At 38.8% G+C, this 24,196-nt stretch overlaps 1 protein-coding gene across 19 annotated transcripts in view; it reads left to right on the forward strand.

Annotated features, from left to right (window-relative positions):
• Window positions 1-24,196, forward strand: part of TFDP2 (transcription factor Dp-2) — a 195,080-nt gene that overhangs the window by 38,355 nt on the left and 132,529 nt on the right. For 14 of the 19 annotated variants that reach the window (XM_055569470.1, XM_055569469.1, XM_055569471.1 and 11 more), the window contains 2 exons: window positions 10,649-10,755; window positions 15,688-15,790. In XM_055569470.1, coding sequence (XP_055425445.1) covers window positions 15,764-15,790 — 27 coding nt within the window. In that variant the 5' untranslated portion in view covers window positions 10,649-10,755; window positions 15,688-15,763. The remainder of the gene's footprint in view (window positions 1-10,648; window positions 10,756-15,687; window positions 15,791-24,196) is intronic. The other 5 variants (XM_055569474.1, XM_055569476.1, XM_055569475.1 and 2 more) reach the window with 1 other exon arrangement.

The following is a 24,196-nucleotide window of genomic DNA, read 5'->3' on the forward strand; positions in this document are numbered from 1 at the left end:
AGAAATCTGTATGCAGGTCAAGAAGCAACAGTTAGGACTGTACATGGAACAATAGACTGGTTCCAAATCAGGCAAGGAGTATGTCAAGGCCGTATATTGTCACCCTACTTATTTAACTTACATACAGAGTACATCATTTGAAATGCTGGGCTGGATGAAGAACAAGCTGGAATCAAGATTGCTGGGAGAAATGTCAATAATGTCAGATATGCAGATGACACCACCCTTATAGCAGAAAACAAAGAAGAACTAAAGAGCCTCTTGATGAAAGGGAAAGAGGAGAGTGAAAAAGCCAGCTTAAAACTCAGCATTCAGAAAACTAAGATCATGGCATCCGGTCCCATCACTTCGTGGCAAATAGATGGGGAAACAGTGAGAGACTTTTTTTTTTTGGCTCCAAAACCACTGCAGGTGATAACTGAAGCCATGAAATTAAAAGACACTTGCTCCTTGGAAGGAAAGTTATGACCAACCTAGATAGCATATTAAAAAAGAGACACTACTTTGCCAACAAAGGTCCATCTCGTCAAGGCTATGGTTTTTCTTGTCGTCATGTATGGATATGACAGTTGGACTATAATGAAAGATGAGCACCGCAGAATTGATGCTTTTGAAATGTGTTGTTGGAGAAGACTCTTGAGAGTCTCTTGGACTGCAAGGAGATCCAAGCAGTCCATCCTAAAGGAGATCAATCCTGAGTGTTCATTGAAAGGACTGATGTTGAAGCTGAAACTCCAATCCTTTGGCCACCTGATGTGAAGAGCTGACTCATTTGAAAAGACCCTGATGCTGGGAAAGATTGAAGGCAGGAGGAGAAGGGAATGACAGAAGATGAGATGGTTGGATGGCGTCACCGACTGAATGGAGATGAGTGTGAGTAGACTCCGGGAGTTGGTGATTGACAGGGAATCCTGGTGTGCTGTGGTCCATGGGGTCACGAAAAGTTGGACACGGCTGAGCCACTGAACTGAACTGATCTGAATCGACATATAACATTGTGTGAGTGTAATGGTGCACAATATACAAGTTTATGTTGCAAAATGATGACCATGTATCAGTTTATCAGTTCATAGAAGTAAAAACATGTAGTTCTTGTGATGAGGACTGTAAGATGTACTGTTTTAAGCAGATTTCAGATACGCAAAGAGGGTTAAGTGTAGTCACCATGCAGCACATTCTATCCCTGAACTTACTTGTCTTATAACTAGAAGTTTGTGCCTTTGACCATCTTCACCCAATTTCCCCTTCCCAGCAGCCATTAATCTGCTCTCTTTTTCTATGAGTCCAGTTTTTTTTTTAAGATTCAAGACCTAAGTGAGATCGTACAGTATTTGTCTTTCTCTGTTTGATTTATTTTGCTTAGGATAATACTCTGACAGTGCATCTGTGTTATTGCAAATGACGGGAGTTCTTTCTTTTTTATGGTCGAATGATATTCCATTGTGTCTGTGCCAGATTTTATTTCTCCATTCATCCCTTAGTGCCCCCTGAGTTTGTTTCCACGTCTTGGTTGTTATAAATAATGCTGCAGTGAACATGGGGGTGCAGATATCTCTTTGAGAGAGTTATTTTGCTACCTTCAGACACATACCCAGAAGTGGAATTGCTGATCATATGGTAGTTCTATTTTTAATTTTTTTGAGGAACCTTCATGCCATTTTCCATAGGGACTGCACCAATTTACATTCCCACCAACAGTACATGAGGGTTCTTTTTTCTCTACATCCTTGCCAACACTTAGACAATAAGTGTTGTAACAGGTGTGAGGTGATACCTCGTTTTGGTTTTGATTTGCATTTCCTTGATGTCTGGTATTGTTGAGCAACTTTTTGTATACCTCTTGATCGTTTGTGTGTCTTCTTGACCCATTTTTTAATCTGGTTACTTGGATTTTTTTGTTTTGCTATTGTATGAGTTCTTTTTTTTAATTTGGTTCTGTGCAGTCTTCGTTGCGGCAGTCGGGGTCTTTGTTGCATCATGAAGTCTCGTTGCAGCACACAGACTTTCTAGTTGTGACACGTGGGCTCAGTTGCTCTCAGGCATGTGGGAATCTTACTTCCCTGACCAGGGATCGAACCTGTGCCCTGTGCATTGCAAGGCAGATTCTTAACCAGTGGACCACCAGGAAAGTCCCTGAATTGTGTGTGTTCTTTATATATTTTAGATATTAACTTACCAGATAAATGATTTGCGCAATGATGATTTCCTTTGCTTTGTAAAGTTTTTAGTCTAGTATAGTCACACTTGTTTATTTTTGCTTTTGTTGCCTTTGCTTTTGGCATCAGGTCGAAAAAAATTATTGCCAAGACCAGTATCAAGGAGCTTATCCCCAAAGTTGTTTTTTGATGTCCCTGGAACTTGAAGTACAGTTTGGCAGGATATAATATCCTTGGTTCACATTTTATTTTCTTTACATTTCTTGAAAATACTGTTTTCTTGCTTTATATATTATTTTTGAGTCATTTGGTATGGTCTACTTCCCTTGCCTTTGTAGATTATCTTTTTGTCTGAATGCACCAGAGTGTTTTGTTTCTTTTTTCCTTTAAACAATATTACAAGGATATGTGTTATAGTTGCTCATTCTGGGTCAATTTTCCTAAGTATCTGGTAGGCCTTTTAAACATGTAGATTCGGGTCTTTTATTTCTGGGCAGTTTTCCTGTTTCATAGTTTTAGTGCTGATTCATTGCTTTGAGTTTCTTCATCAGGGACAGCAGTGATGTTCTGTCACTTTTACCTGTCATTTCGTCAGCCAATTTCTCTCTGATTATTTTGTTTCTTAATTTCACTTTTATTCTCTTTATTGTTTTTCTCCTTACCTTCAACATCCTTTATTAGTTTTCATTAAAATCTGTTCCCCCGCCGTGTGCCATTTAATTTAGCTTTCATTTTTCAATGATTTTATGTGATGATTTTTCCTGCAGTTTACTACCGTCCACTGTATTGAATATCTTTGCCATTTTTTTATTCCAGTTTTATTGAGATGTAATTAACATTCACTGCTATATAAGTTTAAGGTACACAGCAAAATGGTTTGACTTACACACATCATGAAATGATTACCACAGTAGGTTTAGTCTTATATAGTCATCCATCATCTCATACAGATACAATGTTAAGGAAATATAAAAAAGATTTTTTAAAGTACTTTTCCTTGTGATGAGAAGTCTTAGGATTTACTGTCTTGACAACTTGCATATATAATATACAGCAGTGTTAATGATATTTACCATGAACTTCATTACATCCCTATCTTTGGTTTTGTCTATTTTGATACTTATTTTTTTTTATTTCTGACTTAGGGGCTTTCTTTTAACATCTGTAAAATCTTTTTTGATCAATAACCTCAGATATGCAGATGTCACCACCCTTATGGCAGAAAGCGAAGAACTAAAGAGCCTCTTAAAGAAAGGGAAAGAGGAGAGTGAAAAAAGCTGGCTTAAAACTCAACATTCAGAAAATGAAGATCATGGCATCCAGTCCCATCACTTCATGGCAAATAGATGGGGAAACAATGAAGACAGTTACAGACTTTATTTTTGGGGGCTCTAAAATCACTGCAGATCGTGACTGCAGGCATGAAATTAAAAGACTCTTGCTCCTTGAAAGAAAAGCTATGTCCAACCTAGACAGCATATTAAAAAGCAGACACATTACTTTGCCGACCAAGGTCCGTCTAGTCAAAGATATGGTTTTCCAGTAGTCACATATGGATGTGAGAGTTGGACTATAAAGAAAGCTGAGCACAAAAGAATTGATGATTTGAAGTGTAGTGTTGAAGAAGACTGTTGAGAGTCTCTTGGACAGCAAGGAGATTCAACCAGTCCATCCTAAAGGAAATCAGTCCTGAATATTTACTGGAAGGACTGATGCTGAAGCTGGAACTCCAATACTTTGGCCACCTGATGCAAAGAATTAACTCCTTGGAAAAGTCCCTGATGCTGGGGAAAATTGAAGGCAGAAGGAGAAGGGGACGACAGAGGATGAGATGGTTGAATGGCATCACTGACTCGATGGACATGAGTTTGAGCAAGCTCTGGGAGTTGGTGACAGACAGGAAAGCCTGGCATGCTGCAGTCCATGGGTTTGCAAAGAGTTGGCCACGACTGAGCGACTGAACTGAACTGAACTGCATTCAAAAGTAGATGGATGTTACAATTTTTTCCAACTTCATAGTTGATTTGTAGGGAGAAAACCATTGACACGAAAGCTTTCATTTATGTTTTGCTGACTTTTTCTAGCACTTTGTGTCTAGTGGCGTCTTCATTTTGTGGATAGAGTTCCTTGTTTGAGAGTTCTATTGTCACTCTTCCCTTTCCTTCTCAGTATCTTTTAGGAACTTGTGGTGTTGATCAGGAAGAAAGGTAGAGAAAGGCTTGGTATGTGTTTCCATTTCTTTTCTGCAGGGTCCTTAATTTCTCGCCTGTTACTGCCGTCTTTCCACTCATTTCCTTGTCTCCAAGAGATAGCATCTCTTCTCTTGCATCTATATACCTAACACTCCTCCAGAAGCGGTTTCTCAAAGGGTACCGCAGTTGATCCAGAAGTTTCTAGATACTTCCACATCACTAGGGCTATGAACTATCAAGTCCTAACTTGTGTTTACTATGTTTGCTTTTATTGTTTTCCTCTTCCTTGGGGTCATTTTGTTTGTGCTTCCTCTAAGTCTCCTGGTCGAGTGTGCTGTTTTTCATGGATTCTTTTTCACCTCCTCTTACTCACTCTCTGCATCCACAGGCTTGCAGAAGGTAGGCAGTTGGATTTCTTATGGAATTTATTTCTTTTTTCCCTCTACTTATAGGTAATTTGAATATTTTTGTGATCTCTGGTAATGTTAAGGTTGAGGCATGGGTTCTGTTGTGGTTTTATTTATTCTCATTGTTTATTTTATATCTGTGTGGGAAGTTGAGGGAGAGATTTCTACTTTGAGAGAGCGATGGCTTATTCTGTTTTTGTGCAGACTTGAAACAGTCCCTATTTTCATATGGTTGTATATCTGAAAAACCCAGAAGAGTCAACTGAGAAACTACTACAGACAGAAAGAGAATTCAGGGACTTCCCTCGTGGTCCAGTGGTTAATGCAGGGGATCTGCAGGGTTCCTCTGTGCTCCCAGTGCAGGGGGTTGGGGTTTGATTCCTGGTCAGGGAACTAGATCCCACATACTGCAACTAAGCTGGGTGCAGCCAACGAAAAACAAATTTTTTTTTTTTAAAGAAAATTCAGTTATATCGTGCTGTATAAAATTAATCAAAAGAAATCCATATGTACAAAAATTTTGGATGATACGGAGAGCCAGAATAAAAATCAGATTAAAAAATCCCTAAAACCAACCAAACAAAAATAGGAATGACTACACCGGTAAATGCGTAAAACCTATTAGTTTTTTAGGGCTGCCATAAAAAAGTGCCACACACTGGGTGGCTTATAGCAACAGGAATTGATTCTCTCACTGTTCTGCACACTAGATGTCTGTTGAGGTGGTGGTGGGACCACCCTCCCTCTGATGCCAAAGGAAGGAGCCTTCCTTGCCTTTTTCAGCTTCTGGTATCCCTGGCATTTCTCAACTGTGGCAGCATGCATCCAGTCTTTACCTCACTCTTCATCTGGCCAACTGCCTGTTGTGTCTTTTATCTTTTCTCTTTTAAGAACAGGAGTCATATTGGGTTAGGGCTCACCCTAATGCCAGTAGGTTGAGGAACTAAGATCATGCCGTGTCATGGCCAAAAGATAAAGTAAAATGGGATTGGTAAACATTTAGAAAAATACATTGTGTTTTTTAGGGAAATCGGCACAAATACATGTAAGAAAAACTTAAAAAGGTTTAGAAACTGTGCTGTTTTCTTCACCAGTTGCTTCTTTTTGTTTGGCCCCATTTTTCTTTTCTTATTGGTCTCTTGGGTGAGTTGAACGTTTTATGCTGACATAGTTTTTTGTACAATACTGTATCTGTAAATTACACGAATTCCCAAATGATGTTTTAAAACCTCATCTAGCCTATTGTGATGTATCAAGTTAAGGATACATATTAACAGTTGTATTACTTATCTGGAGCTACAGTTATCTGGAAACAGGGCTTTGCTAAAGAGCATATTGGTAACATGGATCTAATCCATGCAGTCATTGTGCGTAAACTGAATAATGTTTTAAAATTTGGCTAGTACACCACTTGATTAAAGAGCCTTTCTATTAGATTTTTGGCAGGATCTTGAAATGTGATGTTGTTCTAAATTTGGGTAATCTCTGATGTTGCTTCTTTGGACAGGGCAGAAATAAGTTTTCTTAGACTTTTGTTTTCGGTAATTAAGAACAAATAATAAATGTTACCTGTGAAAATATTTGAAACAAAAGTATCCCTTCGGTTTTATTGTGGAAGCTTACAAGCTTCCAGATAAGAACATATCATTAATTCAGTTTTGCCAGGAAATGAGGAAGGGATTCTGTTTCAGTGAATTTACTTGTCAAAATGTAATAATATGTCTACTTTTCCTTACTATTAATCTGCCAGCTGTCAGTTACTTAATGTACTTGTCTATAGGCCTAGCCCATTTGTCCCTGTTATGCACATCCTTTCTACCGAGTATAGTTGGCTTGAAGCCTGAAAATTGAGATAAGCAAATTTTGTAAGAATTTTATGTTAAATAAAATCAAGCAGGTGAAACAAGGCCTATGTCCTTGAGTTACTAGGTTCGTAAAAGCTAATTTGAGAGTGGTGGGCTTTTTTTTGCTTCTTTCTGAACTTTGAGTTTTACTCCAGCAGAATAAGGTGCTTGTTAGATAATTGAATTGTGGATGATGAATATATACTTACCAGGCGTAGTCAAGAAATGAGTATTTCAGTTTCCAAAGAATTACAGATTGTCATATGTGATATTGCCGGTTTATAAAAATTAGAAAGCACATAATTTTTACTTAATCTTTAGTAAATGTAACTTAATATCCCTGGTTCAGAGGTTTTAGCTCTTAAAATTTTCCCAAGGCTTCCATTAATTTATGTTTGTGTTTATTTATTTTGGGCTGCGCTGGGTCTTTGTTGCTCTGCTTGGCTTTCTCTAGTTGCTGTGAGCGGGGGCCACTCTTCAGTTCTAGTGCACAGGCTTTTCACTGCGGTGGCTTCTCTTGTTGCGGAACACATGCTTAGTTGCTCTGCAATATTTGGGACCCTCCCAGACCAGGGGTTGACCCCGTGTCCCCAGCATTGGCAGGTGAATTCTTAACTACCATGGAAGTCTGGCTTCCTGCTAATTTAATTAAAAAGAAAAGAAAAAAAGTAATATCCTGCATGATTGGGCTTCCAGCCGTATCTCTCCATCTTGTTCCGTCTTGCCCTTTGTTTTCAGGTACATAGGTCTTCTTCAGCTCCTTGAACTAGCCATGTGTTTTTCTTCCTCTGAGCATTTTCCGGTAATGTTTGCACCCTCTGGCTGTGAGTCCCCTTCTCTGCCATTGGTTTGTTCCATTTGTCTGTTGAGCTTAGTTCAAACTTTCTCAGAGGAATCTTCTCTAAAACCACCAGGGTTCCAGACCCTTAGTGTTCCTGCTTCCTTTGTATCTTTGCTTCTGTAGCACTGCTTATTGTATATTGTCATCACATAGTTAATTGGGGAGTTCATTGCTGAATGTCTGCTTTTAGAGTTAAAATTTAGGCTCCATGAAGGCAGAGACTGTCACTGTTTCTCGAAGCATCTTTAATGCTCAGCCTATTGTTTGACATGCAGCAGGCTGTCAGTATTTGTTGAATAAGTGAACCAAATGAGTAGTGCTCATATAACACTATTCAGTATTTCCCCGCACATATGTAGAAGCTGTTAAAAGTTGTTATTGATTGCTTGTAGTGTTAACTAGTTTTTACCGTTGTGGAGAGTCCTGGGTAAAAGCTTATGTACACCCAGACAGAATTTTTTTTTTTTTTTCAATTAAAAAAATGAGCAATGATGCAGGTTGTGAGCGAGGTCCAAGAGGGAAAGATGTGTGTGTACCTATAGCTGATTCACTTTGTTGTGCAGAGGAGACTAACACAACATTGTAACGCAACTGTACCCCAATTTAAAAAGTGAATAATGAGCATTAAAGCAATTATCTTTTTTTTTTTAAAGTGTAAGATGTTGATGGTTCCTTAGAAGAGCAGCTTTTAGTAAATAATTCTTTACAAATTTCCCTCTTGGCTACTGTTCTTTTCACCTTCAACATCAGTGAAATTAAATATATTCTATTATAAAAACTTTTCCCGTAGCATTTTTTGGAATTAATGAACACAGGTATAATGCCAACCCCAAAACACTTCATGATAGGAGAGTGACCAACATTCTGCTCTTTTGGATGTGTGAACGCGCTCAGCGTTTGTGTCTTCCCATTTTCTGCTGCCAGATCATACTAAATGAGATTATCATTTTTTTATAAGCATGAAAATAAATAAAATACTGAGTACATAATTTAATGAATATTACTTTTTTGAAACTTACGATTCTTTTATTGTTAATTTTTATTGGTGTATAGTTGCTTTACAATGTTGTGTTGTTTTCTGCTGTACAGCAAAGTGAATCAGCCGTGTGTGTGTGTGTGTGTGTGTGTGTGTATCTCCTCTCTTTTTTAGATTTCATTCCCATTTAGATCACCACAGAGCACTGGGTAGAATATTACTTAAAAAGCAAACACAAAACAAATATTTCTTGCGTTCCAACCAGGTGTCAGACACTGGATGTATGATAAGTGAAAAGACAGAGGGTCCCTGCCCTCATGTGATTCACCCTTTAGTTGTAGAGATGGCCCACAATCTGATTATCACACAAATAAATAGATAATGACGACCAGATGTGTCCTTGGAAAGGAGAAAGTAGGGGAGCATTATTAAGTAGACACCCCCTAACCCAGTCTCTGTAGTGGGAGAATTACAGTTGCCCAGAGAAAGTGACATTTGAGAGATCTGAAGGAAGGAGACTTCAGTTCAGTTCAGTTCGGTCGCTCAGTCATGTCCGACTCTTTGCGACCCCATGAATTGCAGCACTCCAGGCCTCCCTGTCCATCACCAACTCCCAGAGTTCACTCAGACTCAGCGTCCATCGAGTCGGTGATGCTATCTCATCCTCTGTTGTCCCCTCCTCCTCCTGCTCCCAATCCCTCCCAGCATTAGAGTCTTTTCCAATGAGTCAACTCTTCACATGAGGTGGCCAAAGTACTGGAGTTTCAGCTTTAGCATCATTCTTTCCAAAGAAATCCCAGGGCTGATCTCCTTCAGAATGGATTGGTTGAATTTCCTTGCAGTTCAAGGGACTCTCAAGAGTCTTCTCTTAATGCCTGGGAAAAACTCCAGGCAGAGAGAACAGCAGGCAGAGGCTCAGAGACAGGAGGAGCATGCCTTTGAGGAACAGACAGGAACGCCAGTGGACGTAGATGAGAGAAGGGTGTGGGAAAGTGGTTCAGCACAAAGCTGATGAAGTGATCAGATGAGACACTGAGGACTGAGTCATTACAGTGTGATTATTGTCACCTGTATAAAAATGTAGGAAATCTAATTGTCCACCAGCAGAGGACTGGTGGTATAAGTTACAGTGTAAACAATGTAAAGGAATATTATATAGCTGTAAAAAGGGAGGAAGTTTACTACCTAATCAGAAGAATAAAGAATTGTAGGTTTCATATTGAAATTTAGAAATAGAAAGAACCTTTAAAAAGGGGAAAAACTTGACCCAATGATGTATGATTTGTCCTATATGAAAAGAATTATTTTGGTAAAGTAAGTTATCCTTCTTTATATGGATTTATTGTGATAATTACTTATTTTGTCATGTTTTCAAGGTAAAATATATTTTATAAAGTAGCATAGTAGTTTAGAATATGTCCACTGGGCTGAGATCCTGGGTTGATATTCTGGCATTGCCATTTGCACAGCTGGTTAACTGGGCAAATTAATTCAACCTTTTAAAGCTTAGTTTTTGTCATTTGTAAAATGTGAACAGTACAAATATTTATCTGATAGAGTTTCAGTATGAATTGAATGAGAGAATATATGTGAATCACTTAGATAGGCTCATCACCTAAGAAAAAAGTTGTATACTGTCACTTCCTATCAAAGTATCTTCTAATTAATCCCCTTTATCAAAAGTCAGAGTGCAAAAAGGGAATACTGAAGAAAGTTACATCAAAAGCAACTCTGTAGTTGCATTTCAGAGATGGAATTATAGCTGCTATTTGTTACCTGTTTTATTGTTGTGTATATTTTCCAAACTTTGAAACATGAGCATATATTTAAAATTACTACCATCTTCCATTTAAGTATGCTTTGTCTTCTGTTTCAGCTTGTTTTGCTGAAATTTTAATTTTTAGGAACAGCCTTTTCAGCAGTGTTAGAAAGTCTGCAAATCTCAATTCAAGAGACGTTAGTTCAGTAAATGTATTCATAATTATTTTTGCTTTCCTCCTTATATTTTGATTAATGTTGTACCAATTTAAAAGGCTTTGTACCCACAGCTGCTAAGTTGTGATTGGAAAGGAAAGGGGCTTCCTTTTTGAGACCATCTGTGGGAGTTGCATTGTCTGAGTCTGACAAGAGATCATGGCAGATGGTGAGGTCACTGAGATTGACTTTTTGAGCTTGACATAATGTGCTCATGAAGGTGGAAGAAGAAATCCGACTTATTTTTTTAACCAACAGGAGAACATGGTGACAGGAAGAAGTGTACAGTTGTTGAGTCTGGATGAAGCATAATGCATCAGTGCACATGACTGGTTTAATCCTTGACAATCGCCAGTACTGCCAAGGTAGCTGTCTGTTGAAACATTCGGTGCTGTGTTTATTTACTTTCTAGACCCTTGGTTTAAGTCATATGTTGCAAATAACATTTAGATTAAAGACAGTGTAGAAAAAAAGACAAAAAGTTTTAAAGATACTTAGAAATGTATATTTTTAAATCGAAAGGTTATAGGCTGTCACTCAAAACCAGTGCAGCATACTTCATTTTTAATTGAATGAAGATCTCTGTCATAGTCACATGTCTTTTTATAACATTTATCTTAATGTAATTTTATATAATTTAAATTACACTTGAAGGTTTATGCTTACTGTTTCATCTATTAGGAGCTCTGTAGTGTCTGGATTAGTATTTTGCTCATAGTGTGTGTTCAGTAAATGTTGGCTAGGTAGATAAATTAATGAATGAAGTTAATTGCTGACTCTTTGTTAATTTTAGATGAGTTTTTTTTTTTTTTTAAAACCACAATTACATGCTTTTTTCCCCCCACTTTGAAATTGGATTTATGTTGTGGTCTTTATCACTTCTACTATGTGTGAATTATGTATTACTTATTTTGGAAGAAGAAACCTTAATTTGTCATGAGAAGTCAGTGAGCCATTTTTTCCTTAACATTAATGAGTACTTTTGCTAGGCAGTGTCCAAATTATTTTCCACGTCTTGACTCATTTAATTAAGTAGATGTATTGTGCTACTACTCTTTTGTAGATGAAGACATTGAAGTACAATGATGTTAATATAAATGTGCTTAAGATACTCATGTACTTTGGCTCTATTTCAAACATTTATCATTTAGGTAACATTTAGAAGTTACAGTTTGTGCTTACCTCTGGTGAGAAGATGCAAAGGGAATACTAAACAGAATTATGTTTTGTCTTATTAAGCTCAGTTACTGAAGCTAAGATGTGTTTTTATTGGTCACTTCTTGTTACTGTGTGTTGAAATAATAACACCTTGTTAATTTCTTGTTGTTTGCATGAGTAACAGTGCCACTCACTAACCCAGTCCTTAGGAAATATAATCCCGAATGGAACACTGAGTATAATAAGGAAGCAGATGCTCAGAGACAAGGAGCTGTAACCATTACAGCCATACTCTGAAAATGAAGAAATGGGAGAGAGGGGAAAAGGGCATTTAGCTGAATCTGGTAGCCCAGCCTAACAATGACTACTTATATTTCATTGACCAGAATTAATGTCATGGCCAACCCATCTGGGAGGGAGACAGAAGGTAGCAGTTTAGTTGGGCATATTGCTGGTTTGGTGAATGAGATGGGATTTCAGGAATATTTATCTCATATTTGTAACACTGAAGAGTATATAACAGATAATTGATAAATGTGAAACAGTTCCCGTATAGGGACTTGATTTTCATATTCACTCATGGTAGCTGTGATCAAATCTGCTGCTACAGTGGGAAAGCAAAACTCACAGCTGTACTTCCGGTCTTACTTGGGCTTTTAAACATATGTTTTCTTTATCATTGAAAAATCACACTGTTTTAGTGAAAGGTAAAAACGTTTCCTCACCACCCCCTGCTCCACAGTTTTATTTGTAGATTCAAATTCTAGCATGTGAGGCAGACATTTGGAGCCTCCATTGCTTTCAGTTCAGTTCAGTCGCTCAGTCGCGCCCGACTCTTTGCTACCCCATGAATTGCAGCATGCCAGGCCTCCCTGTCCATCATCAACTTCCGGAGTTCAATCAGACTCAGAGTCGGTGATGCCATCCAACCATCTCATTCTCTGTCGTCTCCTTTTCCTCCTGCCCACAATGCCTCCCAACATCAGAGTCTTTTCCAGTGAGTCAACTCTTCGCATGAGGTGGCCAAAGTATTGGAGTTTCAGCTTTAGCATCATTCCTTCCAAAGAACACCCAGGACTGATCTCCTTTAGAATGGACTGGTTGGCTCTCCTTGCAGTCCAAGGGACTCTCAAGAGTCTTCTCCAACACCACAGTTCAAAAGTATCAATTCTTCAGTGCTCAGCCTTCTTCACAGTCCAACTCTCACATCCATACATGACCACAGGAAAAACCATAGCCTTGACTAGATCTTTGTTGGCAAAGTAGTGTCTCTGCTTTTGAATATGCTATCTAGGTTGGTCATAACTTTCCTTCCAAGGAGTAAGAGTCTTCTAATTTCATGGCTGCAGTCACCATCTGCAGTGATTTTGGAGCCCAGAAAAATAAAGTCTGACACTGTTTCCCCATCTGTTTGCCATGAAGTGATGGGACCAGATGCCATGATCTTTGTTTTCTGAATGTTGAGCTTTAAGCCAGTTTTTTCACTCTCCTCTTTCACTTTAATCAAGAGGCTTTTGAGTTCCTCTTCACTTTCTGCCATAAGGGTGGTGTCATCTGCATATCTGAGGTTATTGATATTTCTCCCTGCAATCTTGATTCCAGCTTGTGCTTCTTCCAGCCCAGCGTTTCTCATGATGTACTCTGCATATAAGTTAAATAAGCAGGGTGACAATATACAGCCTTGACGTACTCCTTTTCCTATTTGGAACCAGTCTGTTGTTCCATGTCCAGTTCTAACTGTTGCTTCCTGACCTGCATACAGGTTTCTCAAGAGGCAGGTCAGCTGGTCTGGTATTCCCATCTCTTTCACAATTTTCCACAGTTTATTGTGATCCACACAGTCAAAGGCTTTGGCATAGTCAATAAAGCAGAAATAGATGTTTTTCTGGAACTCTCTTCCTTTTTCCACGATCCAGTGGATGTTGGCAATTTGATCTCTCATTCCTCTGCCTTTTCTAAAACCAGCTTGAACTTCTGGAAGCCCATGGTTCATGTATTGCTGAAGCCTGGCTTGGAGAATTTTGAGCATTACTTTACTAGCATGTGAGATGAGTGCAATTGTGCGGTAGTTTGAGCATTCTTTGGCATTGCCTTTCTTTGGGATTGGAATGAAAACTGACCTTTTCCAGTCCTGTGGCCACTGCTGAGTTTTCCAAATTTGCTGGCATATTGAGTGCAGCACTTTCACAGCATTATCTTTCAGAATTTGAAATAGCTCCACTGGAATTCCTTCACCTCCACTAGCTTTGTTCGTAGTGATGCTTTCTAAGGCCCACTTGACTTCACATTCCAGCATGGCTGGCTCTAGATAATCACACCATCGTGATTATCTTGGTTGTGAAGATCTTTTTTGTCCATTGCTTTAAGCCCTTATTATTTACGGTCTTTTTAAAGTTAAGTTTTATTCTTCACTTTGAATGTCCTATTAAAGTTTTAATTTTGAAATAATTTTAAAATAAGAGAAAAGTTGCAGAAATAGGCAAAGATCTTTTGAATACCCCTGACCTAGAATCACTAGTTAGTCAGCATTTTGCCACACGTGCTTTATCACTCCCACTCTCTATATATACAAATTATATACATTTATTAATCATTTGAAAGTATGTTTCTTCTGCATACCCTTTCACTAATAAATATTTTGGTATATTTTTCCCTAAGGTTGAGGAAAGTGAAGAAGTGAAAGTGTAATCACTTAGTTGTGTCTGACTCTTTTCTACTCCATGGACTGTAGCCCGCCAGACTCCTCTGTCCATGAGGTTCTCCATACAAGAATACTGGAATGGGTAGCTAGCTATTGCCTTCTCCAGGGGATCTTCCCAACCCAGGGGTCAAACCTGGGTCTCCTGCATTGCAGGCAGATTCTTTTCCTGTCTGAGACACCAGGGAAGCCCATTCACTTAAAAAAAAGAAAGAACACAATCCTCTGATCAGAAGTAGGAAATGAAACAGTACAGTTATCCAGTCTGCAGAGCATGTTTCGCTTTCTCCAGTTGCCCCAATAATGGTCTTCATAGCAGTTATTTTTTGTGACTCAAAGCCCAGTCCAGGATCATTCATTAAATGTAATTTTCATATGACTTTAGTCTTAAATCTGTAATGTTTATTTAGCTCTCCTCTGTTTTTCATGATAAACTAATATTTCAGGCCATTGTTTCATAGAATGTCTCTTAATTTGCATGTCAGCATCATCGCCTCATGATTAGATTTAGATTATACATTTTAGGAAATACCTCAGAAGTGATACTGTGTCCGTCACAGTGCGCCTGGGGAGATGCATGGTGTTGGTTTATTCTGGTATTGGTCATAGGTAGCTTTCGTCACCTTGGCTGTAGTGCTATGTGCCAGGTTTCTTCACTGTAAAATTTGATGTAAGAGGTATCTTGTAGGGCAATATTTCAAGACTATATAAATATCCTTTTTCTCACCAAATTTCATTTAATCATTTTAGCATCTTTTGATGATTCTTAACCGAATCCATTAATATCACAGTGTTTACAGATTGGTGGTTTTCTAACTGCTTCATTTCTTTGTACATATTAGTTGGAATTGTATTGCAAATAAGACGTTTCCCTTCCTTGTTATCTGTTTGTATAAATGTGAACTCTTGGATTATTATTTTAGTCATTGGGTTTAGAATCTGTTACAGTGTGTTGTTATTAGTATGTGCTTAGGTGCTTAATTGCCCCTTTAAACTGGCTTAAGTTGTCCCTTTATGTTGTGGACTCTGTAAGCTGTCTCCTGTATACTTTTAATACGTCTCTGTCATTCCTTACTTTAGATACTCAAAGTGTTCTAGGTTTTTCGCGTGCATTTCCTGCCCCATTGCTGGAATTGGCTGTTTTCCCCAGAATCCCTGGTATTGCTTTCAGTGGATTATCTATACCAGCATAGTATAATATTTCAAAGTCCAGGCTCTGTTACTTCTTAGCTGAGTTGGTTTGGTTGAATTATTTAACATCTCTAAATTGCAAGTTTTATCTGGATAATGACAGTTAGAATGGTCCACATCTCGTAGTGGTGTTGTGAGGATTAATTTAGGTAATTAAAAAACAATGAATATCACATAGTAATTTGACATAAATGTTGCTTATTATTATGATGACTATTACATTACTCTTCCTTCTTTTTCCCTTTAACAGGATATTCTTTTAAAGAATTATTGAAGACGAAGTTTTTTTATTTGTTTTTTAATGGCTTTACAGAATTTTAAATTGAATGCAGTTTGACATGACGGCAAAAAATGTAAGTATTTGTGAATTTTTAAATGTAAGTATTTAAAATAAGCTATACTTTCTCCTGTGCACATTTTCTTCACCATTTTGACTAATCCAGTTCGGTTTACTGGCATCAATGTATGATCTGTTTTTGTTTCTGCAAAGAAAGAGACTGTGAACTTTAACGCTGTTGGAGCTCGTCTCTCACGGCCATGGTAGCCTTGTTGCAAACCGCTGCCAGGTTGCTCCGACTCAACAGCTGCAAAATTGCTGTCTCCAGAAATGTTCCCACCTCCCTCCTGTTTTGTGTACTGTTAATAAATTTGCTTTGGTGCTTGCTGGAGAGTTACTTGGCATTATTGAGAAAAATCACTGTTTTCTTTGGCTCAGTTTTTTTCTTTTGAATTTACCCTTAAAAATGTGTACAATCAGATATTGTTCAGAAGCAGCCTGCTGTCCTCCTTGAGGTGATTCCCGACTTCAATTGTTTTGGTGAAGTTATCCTTTTTTCTTCTTTTGTTTAAGACTGTCATTTCTGAATCTACTTCCTTTCAAGTTATATTGTTATTATACCAATGGATTTGTTTCTAGTTATGGGGAAGGATTATGCCAGAAAATAAATACTACAACATCTGTGGAAATAACTTATTATAATTACTATACCCAGATTATTAGTTTGGACTCTGATTGCAGGTAACAGAAACCAGCTTGGGCTACCTTAAACCAAAAGGGAATTTATTTTAAGGAAAAGGGGATGTCTCAAGGAATTCAAGCGTAGAAATTGAGCAGACCCTCAGAAAGATCAGGGTCCAGAAACTTGAAATCTACCAGGAATTGAAGCAGTAGTTTTCATGTGTCATCTCTGTGTGTTTCTGTGCATTAGTTGCGTTACTCTGTATCTCTCTGCAAAGCATCTTCCTTAGTTCACAGTCAGTCAGCATCTGGATCTACTTGTTACAGTACCAGCCTGTTCAGAGAAACAGAGACAGAGAGAGAAGTATGAAGGAAGAGAGGAGGGTAGCCTGACAGATCCTGTCTGCTTATTTCAGCTCTAACTTCACACTCCTTGGGGAGGACCTCTAGCACAGCTCTATAGTCTGATATCCACTAGTAGTTTGGTTAGTTATGACCAGAGAGACAAGTGTTATTGTGGAAAAAGATCTTGTGAACCAGACAGATATTTCTGGATACTGTCCATTATATGGCTAAAGAGCATCAAAAAAATAAGAACACCCACTCTGATTACTAACTTCTACTTTCCAGTTATTGATCTGGCTTTTAGCACACACTAGTAGTTGTAAGCAGATACAGACTTTGCTTTGTTATCATATAATTAATTTTTTAGGATAAATTATCAGGCGTCACCTGCCTTAATCTTGTATCTGTTTGTGGCTCTTGTATCTATTTGTTTAGTTGCTGTTCGGGGGAAAGAAGAGCAAAGTTTTAGTCTTTGTATTGGGATTTTTCTTGTTTTTCTCTCCTCCAGGAAAAAGAGAATGTGAAAATTATCCTGAGCAAAAAGGATGACTGTCATTCAACTAACAAGTATATTTTGGCTTAAAGAGGTCCTTTAAATCTTCCTAGCCATACGTACAGTTTGCTGTATTAAAAGTTGTTTCCTTAAAGTAAAAAAGCATTTGCTCCCATTATTTTCTTTGTGTATTTAGATGTCATCAAAGAGTATGCTGTTCGTTTCTCTTCCTGCTCCAGCATCCTTGGGGGAGAGGGCTGTTTGATGAGCTGACCCTCTCCTGACTGGGGACATGGGGAGGTTAGGCCTCAGACTGGACAGAACGAAGAGGGAAAGAATTGAAGTAGGCTGAATGTCTGATTCAATATCACAGTAATTCACAGTAACCATTCAGTATCACAGTAATCCAAGTCTGTGCCCCACCAGTAACGCTGAAGAAGCTGAGTTGAACGGTTCTATGAAGACCTGCAAGACCTTTTAGAACTAACACCCAAAAAAGATGTCCTTATCATTATAGGGGACTGGAATGCAAAAGTAGGAAGTCAAGAAACACCTGGGGTAACAGGCAAACTTGGCCTTGGAATACAGAATAAAGCAGGGCAAAGGCTAATAGAGTTTTGCCAAGAAAATGCACTGGTCATAGCAAACACCCTCTTCCAACAACACCAGAGAAGACTCTACACATGGACATCACCAGATGGTCAACACTGAAATCAGATTGATGATATTCTTTGCAGCCAAAGATGAAGAAGCTCTATACAGTCAACAAAAACAAGACTGGGAGCTGACTGTGGCTCAGACCATGAACTCCTTATTGCCAAATTCAGACTGAAATTGAAGAAAGTAGGGAAAACCACTAGACCATGACCTAAATCAAATTCCTTATGATTATACAGTGGAAGTGAGAAATAGATTTAAGGGACTAGATCTGATAGATAGAGTGCCTGATGAACTATGGAATGAGGTTCGTGACATTGTACAGGAGACAGGGATCAAGACCATGCCCATGGAAAAGAAATGCAAAAAAGCAAAGTGGCTGTCTGAGGAGGCCTTACAAATAGCTGTGAAAAGAAGAGAAGTGAAAAGCAAAGGAGAAAAGGAAAGATATAAGCTTCTGAATGCAGAGTTCCAAAGAACAGCAAGAAGAGATAAGAAAGCCTTCTTCAGCAATCAATGCAAAGAAATAGAGGAAAACTACAGAATGGGAAAGACTAGAGATCTCTTCAAGAAAATTAGAGATACCAAGGGAACATTTCATGCAAAGATGGGCTCAATAAAGGACAGAGATGGTATGGACCTAACAGAAGCAGAAGATATTAAGAAGAGGTGGCAGGAATACACAGAAGAACTATACGAAAAAGATCTTCATGACCCAGATAATCACAATGGTGTGATCACTCACCTAGAGCCAGACATCCTGGAATGTGAAGTCAAGTGGGCCTTAGAAAGCATCATTATGAACAAAGCTAGTTGAGGTGATGGAATTCCAGTGGAGCTATTTCAAATCCTGAAAGATGATGCTGTGAAAGTGCTGCACTCAATATGCCAACAAATTTGGAAAACTCAGCAGTGGCCACAGGACTGGAAAAGGTCAGTTTTCATTCCGATCCCAAAGAAAGGCAATGCCAAAGAATGCTCAAACTACCGCACAATTGCACTCATCTCGCACACTAGTAAAGTAATGCTCAAAATTCTCCAAGCCAGGCTTCAGCAATACGTGAACCATGGACTTCCAGAAGTTCAAGCTGGTTTTAGAAAAGGCAGAGGAACCAGAGATCAAATTACCAACATCTGCTGGACCATGGAAAAAGGAAGAGAGTTCTAGAAAACATGTATGTCTGCTTTATTGACTATGCCAAAGCCTTTGACTGTGTGGATCACAATAAACTGTGGAAAATTGTGAAAGAGATGGGAATACCAGACCAGCTGACCTGCCTCTTGAGAAACCTGTATGCAGGTCAGGAAGCAACACTTAGAACTGGACATGGAACAACAGGCTGGTTCCAAATAGGAAAAGGAGTACATCAAGGCTGTATGTTTTCACCCTGCTTATTTAACTTCTATGCAGAGTACATCATGAGAAATGCTCGGCTGGATGAAGCACAAGCTGGAATCAAGATTGCCGGGAGAAATATCAATAACCTCAGATATGCAGGTGACACCACCCTTAGGGCAGAAAGTGAAGAGGAACTAAAAAGCCTCTTGATGAAAGTAAAAGAGGAGAGTGAAAAAGTTGGCTTAAGACTCAACATTCAGAAAACTAAGATCAGGGCATCTGGTCCCATCACTTCATGGCAAATAGATGAGGAAACAGTGGAAACAGTGTCAGACTTTATTTTTCTGGGCTCCAAAATCACTGCAGATGATGACTGCAGCCATGAAATTAAAAGACTCTTACTCCTTGGAAGGAAAGTTATGACCAACCTAGATAGCATATTCAAAAGCAGACACATTACTTTGCCAACAAAGGTCCATCTAGTCAAGGCTATGGGTTTTCCAGTGGTCATGTATGGATGTGAGAATTGGACTGTGAAGAAAGCTGAGCGCCGAAGAATTGATGCTTTTGAACTGTGGTGTTGGAGAAGACTCTTGAGAGTCCCTTGGACTGCAAGGAGATCCAACCAGTCCATTCTAAAGAAGATCAGTCCTGGGTGTTCTTTGGAAGGACTGATGCTAAAGCTGAAACTCCAGTACTTTGGCCACCTCCTGCGAAGAGTTGACTCATTGGAAAAGACCCTGATGCTGAGAGGGATTGGGGGCAGGAGGAGAAGGGGACGACCAAGGAGATGGCTGGATGGCATCACCAACTCGATGGACATGAGTTTGCGTAAACTCCGGGAGCTGGTGATGGACAGGGAGGACTGGCGTGCTGCAGTTCATGGGGTCGCAAAGAGTTGGACATGACTGAGCGACTGAACTGAATGTCTGAGAAAGCTCATTAGTCATTCTGAAATAGATAAGCACATTTTTGTGGCCTTTTAATATATTTTGTTGAGATACTTACTAGAGGGATCATCTCAGTTTACAACACCATGAACAATTCTTTCTCATCTCTCCTCTCCCCATCTTTCTGCAGCAAATAAATATGTTCAGCACTGTTCCAGACTCCTACCTTCTTGGGATTTATAGTGTAGTGAGAGGAGATGATAAATATGTAATGTTAATGATACCTGTTATGAAGAATAATAAAACAGGGTAAGAGGATAGAAAGCATAGCAATGTGGAGGTTTCTTTCAACAAGGTATTCAGAAGCATCCTTTTTAAGGAAATGGCATTTAGACAGACAGATGCTCTTCAGTCTCAATCCAGGAGGAAGGAGTCAACCATGTGAGTATCTGGGGAAAGAGCATTCCAGGTAGAGGCAGGAGAAAGTGCGATTGATCAGAGAACAGCTGATGACCAGTTGACAAGGTGGGACAGAGTAACTAAGCCACACAAGTGGTAGGAGGTGAAGCCAGAGAGCAGGTGACAGATCATGGGAAGCCTCGAAAATGGGGGTGAGCAGTATGTGTTTTATTTAGTTTAATTAATTTATTGTTTGATTGTGCTTGGGTCTTTGTTGTGTGTGGCTTGTGGGCTCAGTAGTTGTGGAGAACAGGCTTTGTTGCTCCATGGCATGTGGGATCTTAGTTCCTGGGCCAGGGATTGAACCTGTGTCTCTTGCATTGGAAGGTGGGTTCTTAACCACTGGATCACCAGAGAAGTCCTGAGTGGTATATATTTTAAATGTCAGTGGGTGGCTAATGGAGTTTTTGAGGATGATTTCAAGACCTAACTTACCATTTTTAAGTTTATTCTGGCTACTGGGTGAATTGACTGAAGAGGGCCATAGTATACGCAAGGCACTCATTTGGTACTTACCCCAGTAGTTCAAACAGCAGAATATGGTAAGCTAGGCTAGGGTAATGATACTGGAGATGGGGAAAAGTGGTTCAATCTAGGATGTATAGAAGGAACAGCAAACAGCCAGTAAGACTTATTGAGTAATTAGGACATGGGGACAGGGAAGAAGTTAAAGATTTCTCAGCATTTGGCTTGTGTAACTGGGTATGTGGTTTTGCGGTTTCATGAGAAGAGGATCTCTTGGGGAAGTACAGGATTTTGTGGCAAACTCAAAAATTGTTTTGAACATATTAAAGTTGAGGGACCTGAAAACATCCAGGTGGAGAAATTGGCCAGCCAGTTAATATAATGATAAATAATGACTCTGGAGCTGTAGGGAAAGCTTGGGGCTGGTTATAGAAATTTTAGAGTCATTTCATCTTAGATTATTTTAAAGTGTTGCGGGGGGGGACTCCATGTGATTATATAGTTCATGCTTGGGTAGAGAATCCATCAGGACCAAGTTCTGAATACAGGCTTTCTCTAGCAACTGCAGAGGAAGAGAGGCAGCAAAGGACAGGAGAAATGGACAGAAAGGAAAGAAAGAGCATTGCCCTGATGATGTGGAAGCCAAGTAAAGAATGTGTTTCAAGAAGGAAGGAGTGATAATCGTATCATATGCCACTGAAAAATGACTCTTAGATCTGGAAGAGATTGCCCTGGTTTTATGGGAGCATTAATAAATGTATGTGAAAAAAAAATTATGTGTAAATATTTACATCCTTATTTTCTGTTTCTCATTTTGCATTTCTCTTATGAGAACAGTTTCTTGTGAAGAGTTACTTTTGCCTTAGTTCAGTGCCATTCTATGTCTTTTATGGTTGCAGGTGTTAGAAACCCTTTTCAAAGTAGCCTAGGGCAAAGAGTGGCATTTCTTGATTGGCACAACTGAAAAGTCTGGAGTACTCTGGCTTCAAATACACCTGCTTTCAGGGGATCAACTGAGGGGCATCAGAGCTCTGTCTCCTTTTTCTAGCTTTTGGCTCTATCTGGTGGCAGAATAGCCTACACTAGCGTCCTAATGCTCAATCTCAGAAGAGAGGAAGTTTTTTTTTTTAGCTTTTATGTTTCAGATTCCATGGAGGAGCTTTTGTTGACCCTGTTTGGCCCACATTCTTAGACAAGTCATTGTAGAGAAGGAAGTAGGGTTCCATACGTGGTCTGCTGCCTCACCATGGGCCGTGGGGCCACCCAGGCTGTAATAGCACAGTTGAGGCTCTAAAATGAACAGTCCCACCAGAACTGCGTGGGTTGTGGGATGGATCCCTTTGCAGAAAGAAGTTCTGCAGAGCTGGGGATATATTCTTTGTATCGGGGGGTAAAATAAAGTAGTATCAGGTAGTATCTAGTATCCACTAATGGGGCTTTCCCAGTGGCTCAGTGATAAAAGAATCCATCCACCTGCCAATGCAGGAGACACGAGTCCAGTCTCTAGGTTGGGAAGATCCTCTGGAGGAGGACATGGGAACCCACTCCAGTACTCTTGCCTGGGAAATCCCATGGAGAGAGGAGCCTGGTGGGCTAGAGTGCATGGGGTCGCAGAAGAATAGGACACAGCTGAGTGGCTGAGCGAGCGAGCCAAGTATCCACCAATCCTCTTCTTGACCAAAAATGCAGATGTGTTTTCTCCTAAGTTCACTCAGTGTACAATAAAGAACTTGAAAGGTAATTTTTTGCCTTGTCAAAGAATCTTTTAAAAATATGTAAGCCATCATATTCATTACAGAAAATTAGAAAATACAGATAAAGAAACTAGAGATTAGAGATCATATACACAAATGTGTGTGTGTGTGTATATGTATATATATGAACCAAAATCTATATATAGCTTTTCAATTTATTTTTGGCTGTACCACGTGACACGTAGAACTTCCTCAACCAAGGATTGAACCCGTGTCCCCTTGCAGTGGAAGTGTGGAGTCTTAACCACTGGACCAACAGGAAAGTCCTACATATATATATATATATATATATATTTTTTTTTTTTAATAAAAATGAGGCCAGATTGTTTTGTAACCTGCTGTATGTAGTCTCTATGATGAGTATCTTCTCTTGTCTTGATAACTCTGTAACATCATTTTAAATGGCTTTTTAATGTCATCTGTTCTATGGACCTTACACCAGTTTCCTAATATTGGCCATTATTTTCACTTTTTAAACTTTTTTATTTTTGTCAACTCATTGGGTTATTTCTGTGAAACAAAAATCTTACAAAATTACTGGCCCCAAGCATGTGTACTTTTTAGGGGACCTTTGATTCATACTACTAAATTGAATCTCAGGAAGACCACCAGTTATATATTCACATTGGTATATGAAGGTTCTCCTTTATTTTCTTTTTAATCTTTGTCAATCTACTCGCAAAAGATGCTATGTAATTCGCTACATTTCTGATTTCCAGTTAGATCGAACTGGTATTACATATATTATCTATATACTTACTGGTCATTTGTGTCTCTCATAAATTGTCTTCGTCAGTGTTAAAGTAATAAACCTGTTGCCCTTTGAGTTAATAACTCAGACTTGAATACTGCTTTGCATTAATGAACATGTTTCCATAATTTTTTAATTTGGTCTAAAGAGCTGCCTGAGTTTGTTGTATGTATGTAATGTCATTCCCATGACAATGTTCCATGAACACCTTGCTTGTGAATGAATGGTAGAGATAAACTTTGAGCACAGATCATCTCACTTTGAATCCTGTTTTCTTTTGGGTATATCAATCTGAGACATTAAAAATCAGTGACATTACAATGGTATTCTTAGGGAATAGAATTTGACTCAAACATTTAAGCTTTGGACATCTTTTATTCAACAGGCAGTGACTGCTTACACTAGGCAACACAGTGTTTGAATATCCAGATAGAAAACTTTTTTCAGGATCTTACTTGATGAAAAATTTTATGCAAAACAAGTTTACTTTTCTTCTCTTGATCTGTGACACATTATATAGAGAGATCCTTTTTAAATACATAAAATAAGGAAAGAATAGCTAATATTTTTAAATGCCTTTCCTCACCAACTTTTTCTACTCTCAGATGATTTACTTTTTCTTTGAACCTTTAAACTTTGTTTATGAAA

This window comes from Bubalus kerabau, chromosome 2 (assembly GCF_029407905.1).
Source record: "Bubalus kerabau isolate K-KA32 ecotype Philippines breed swamp buffalo chromosome 2, PCC_UOA_SB_1v2, whole genome shotgun sequence".
In the NCBI taxonomy this organism is placed as follows: Eukaryota; Metazoa; Chordata; class Mammalia; order Artiodactyla; family Bovidae; genus Bubalus; species Bubalus kerabau.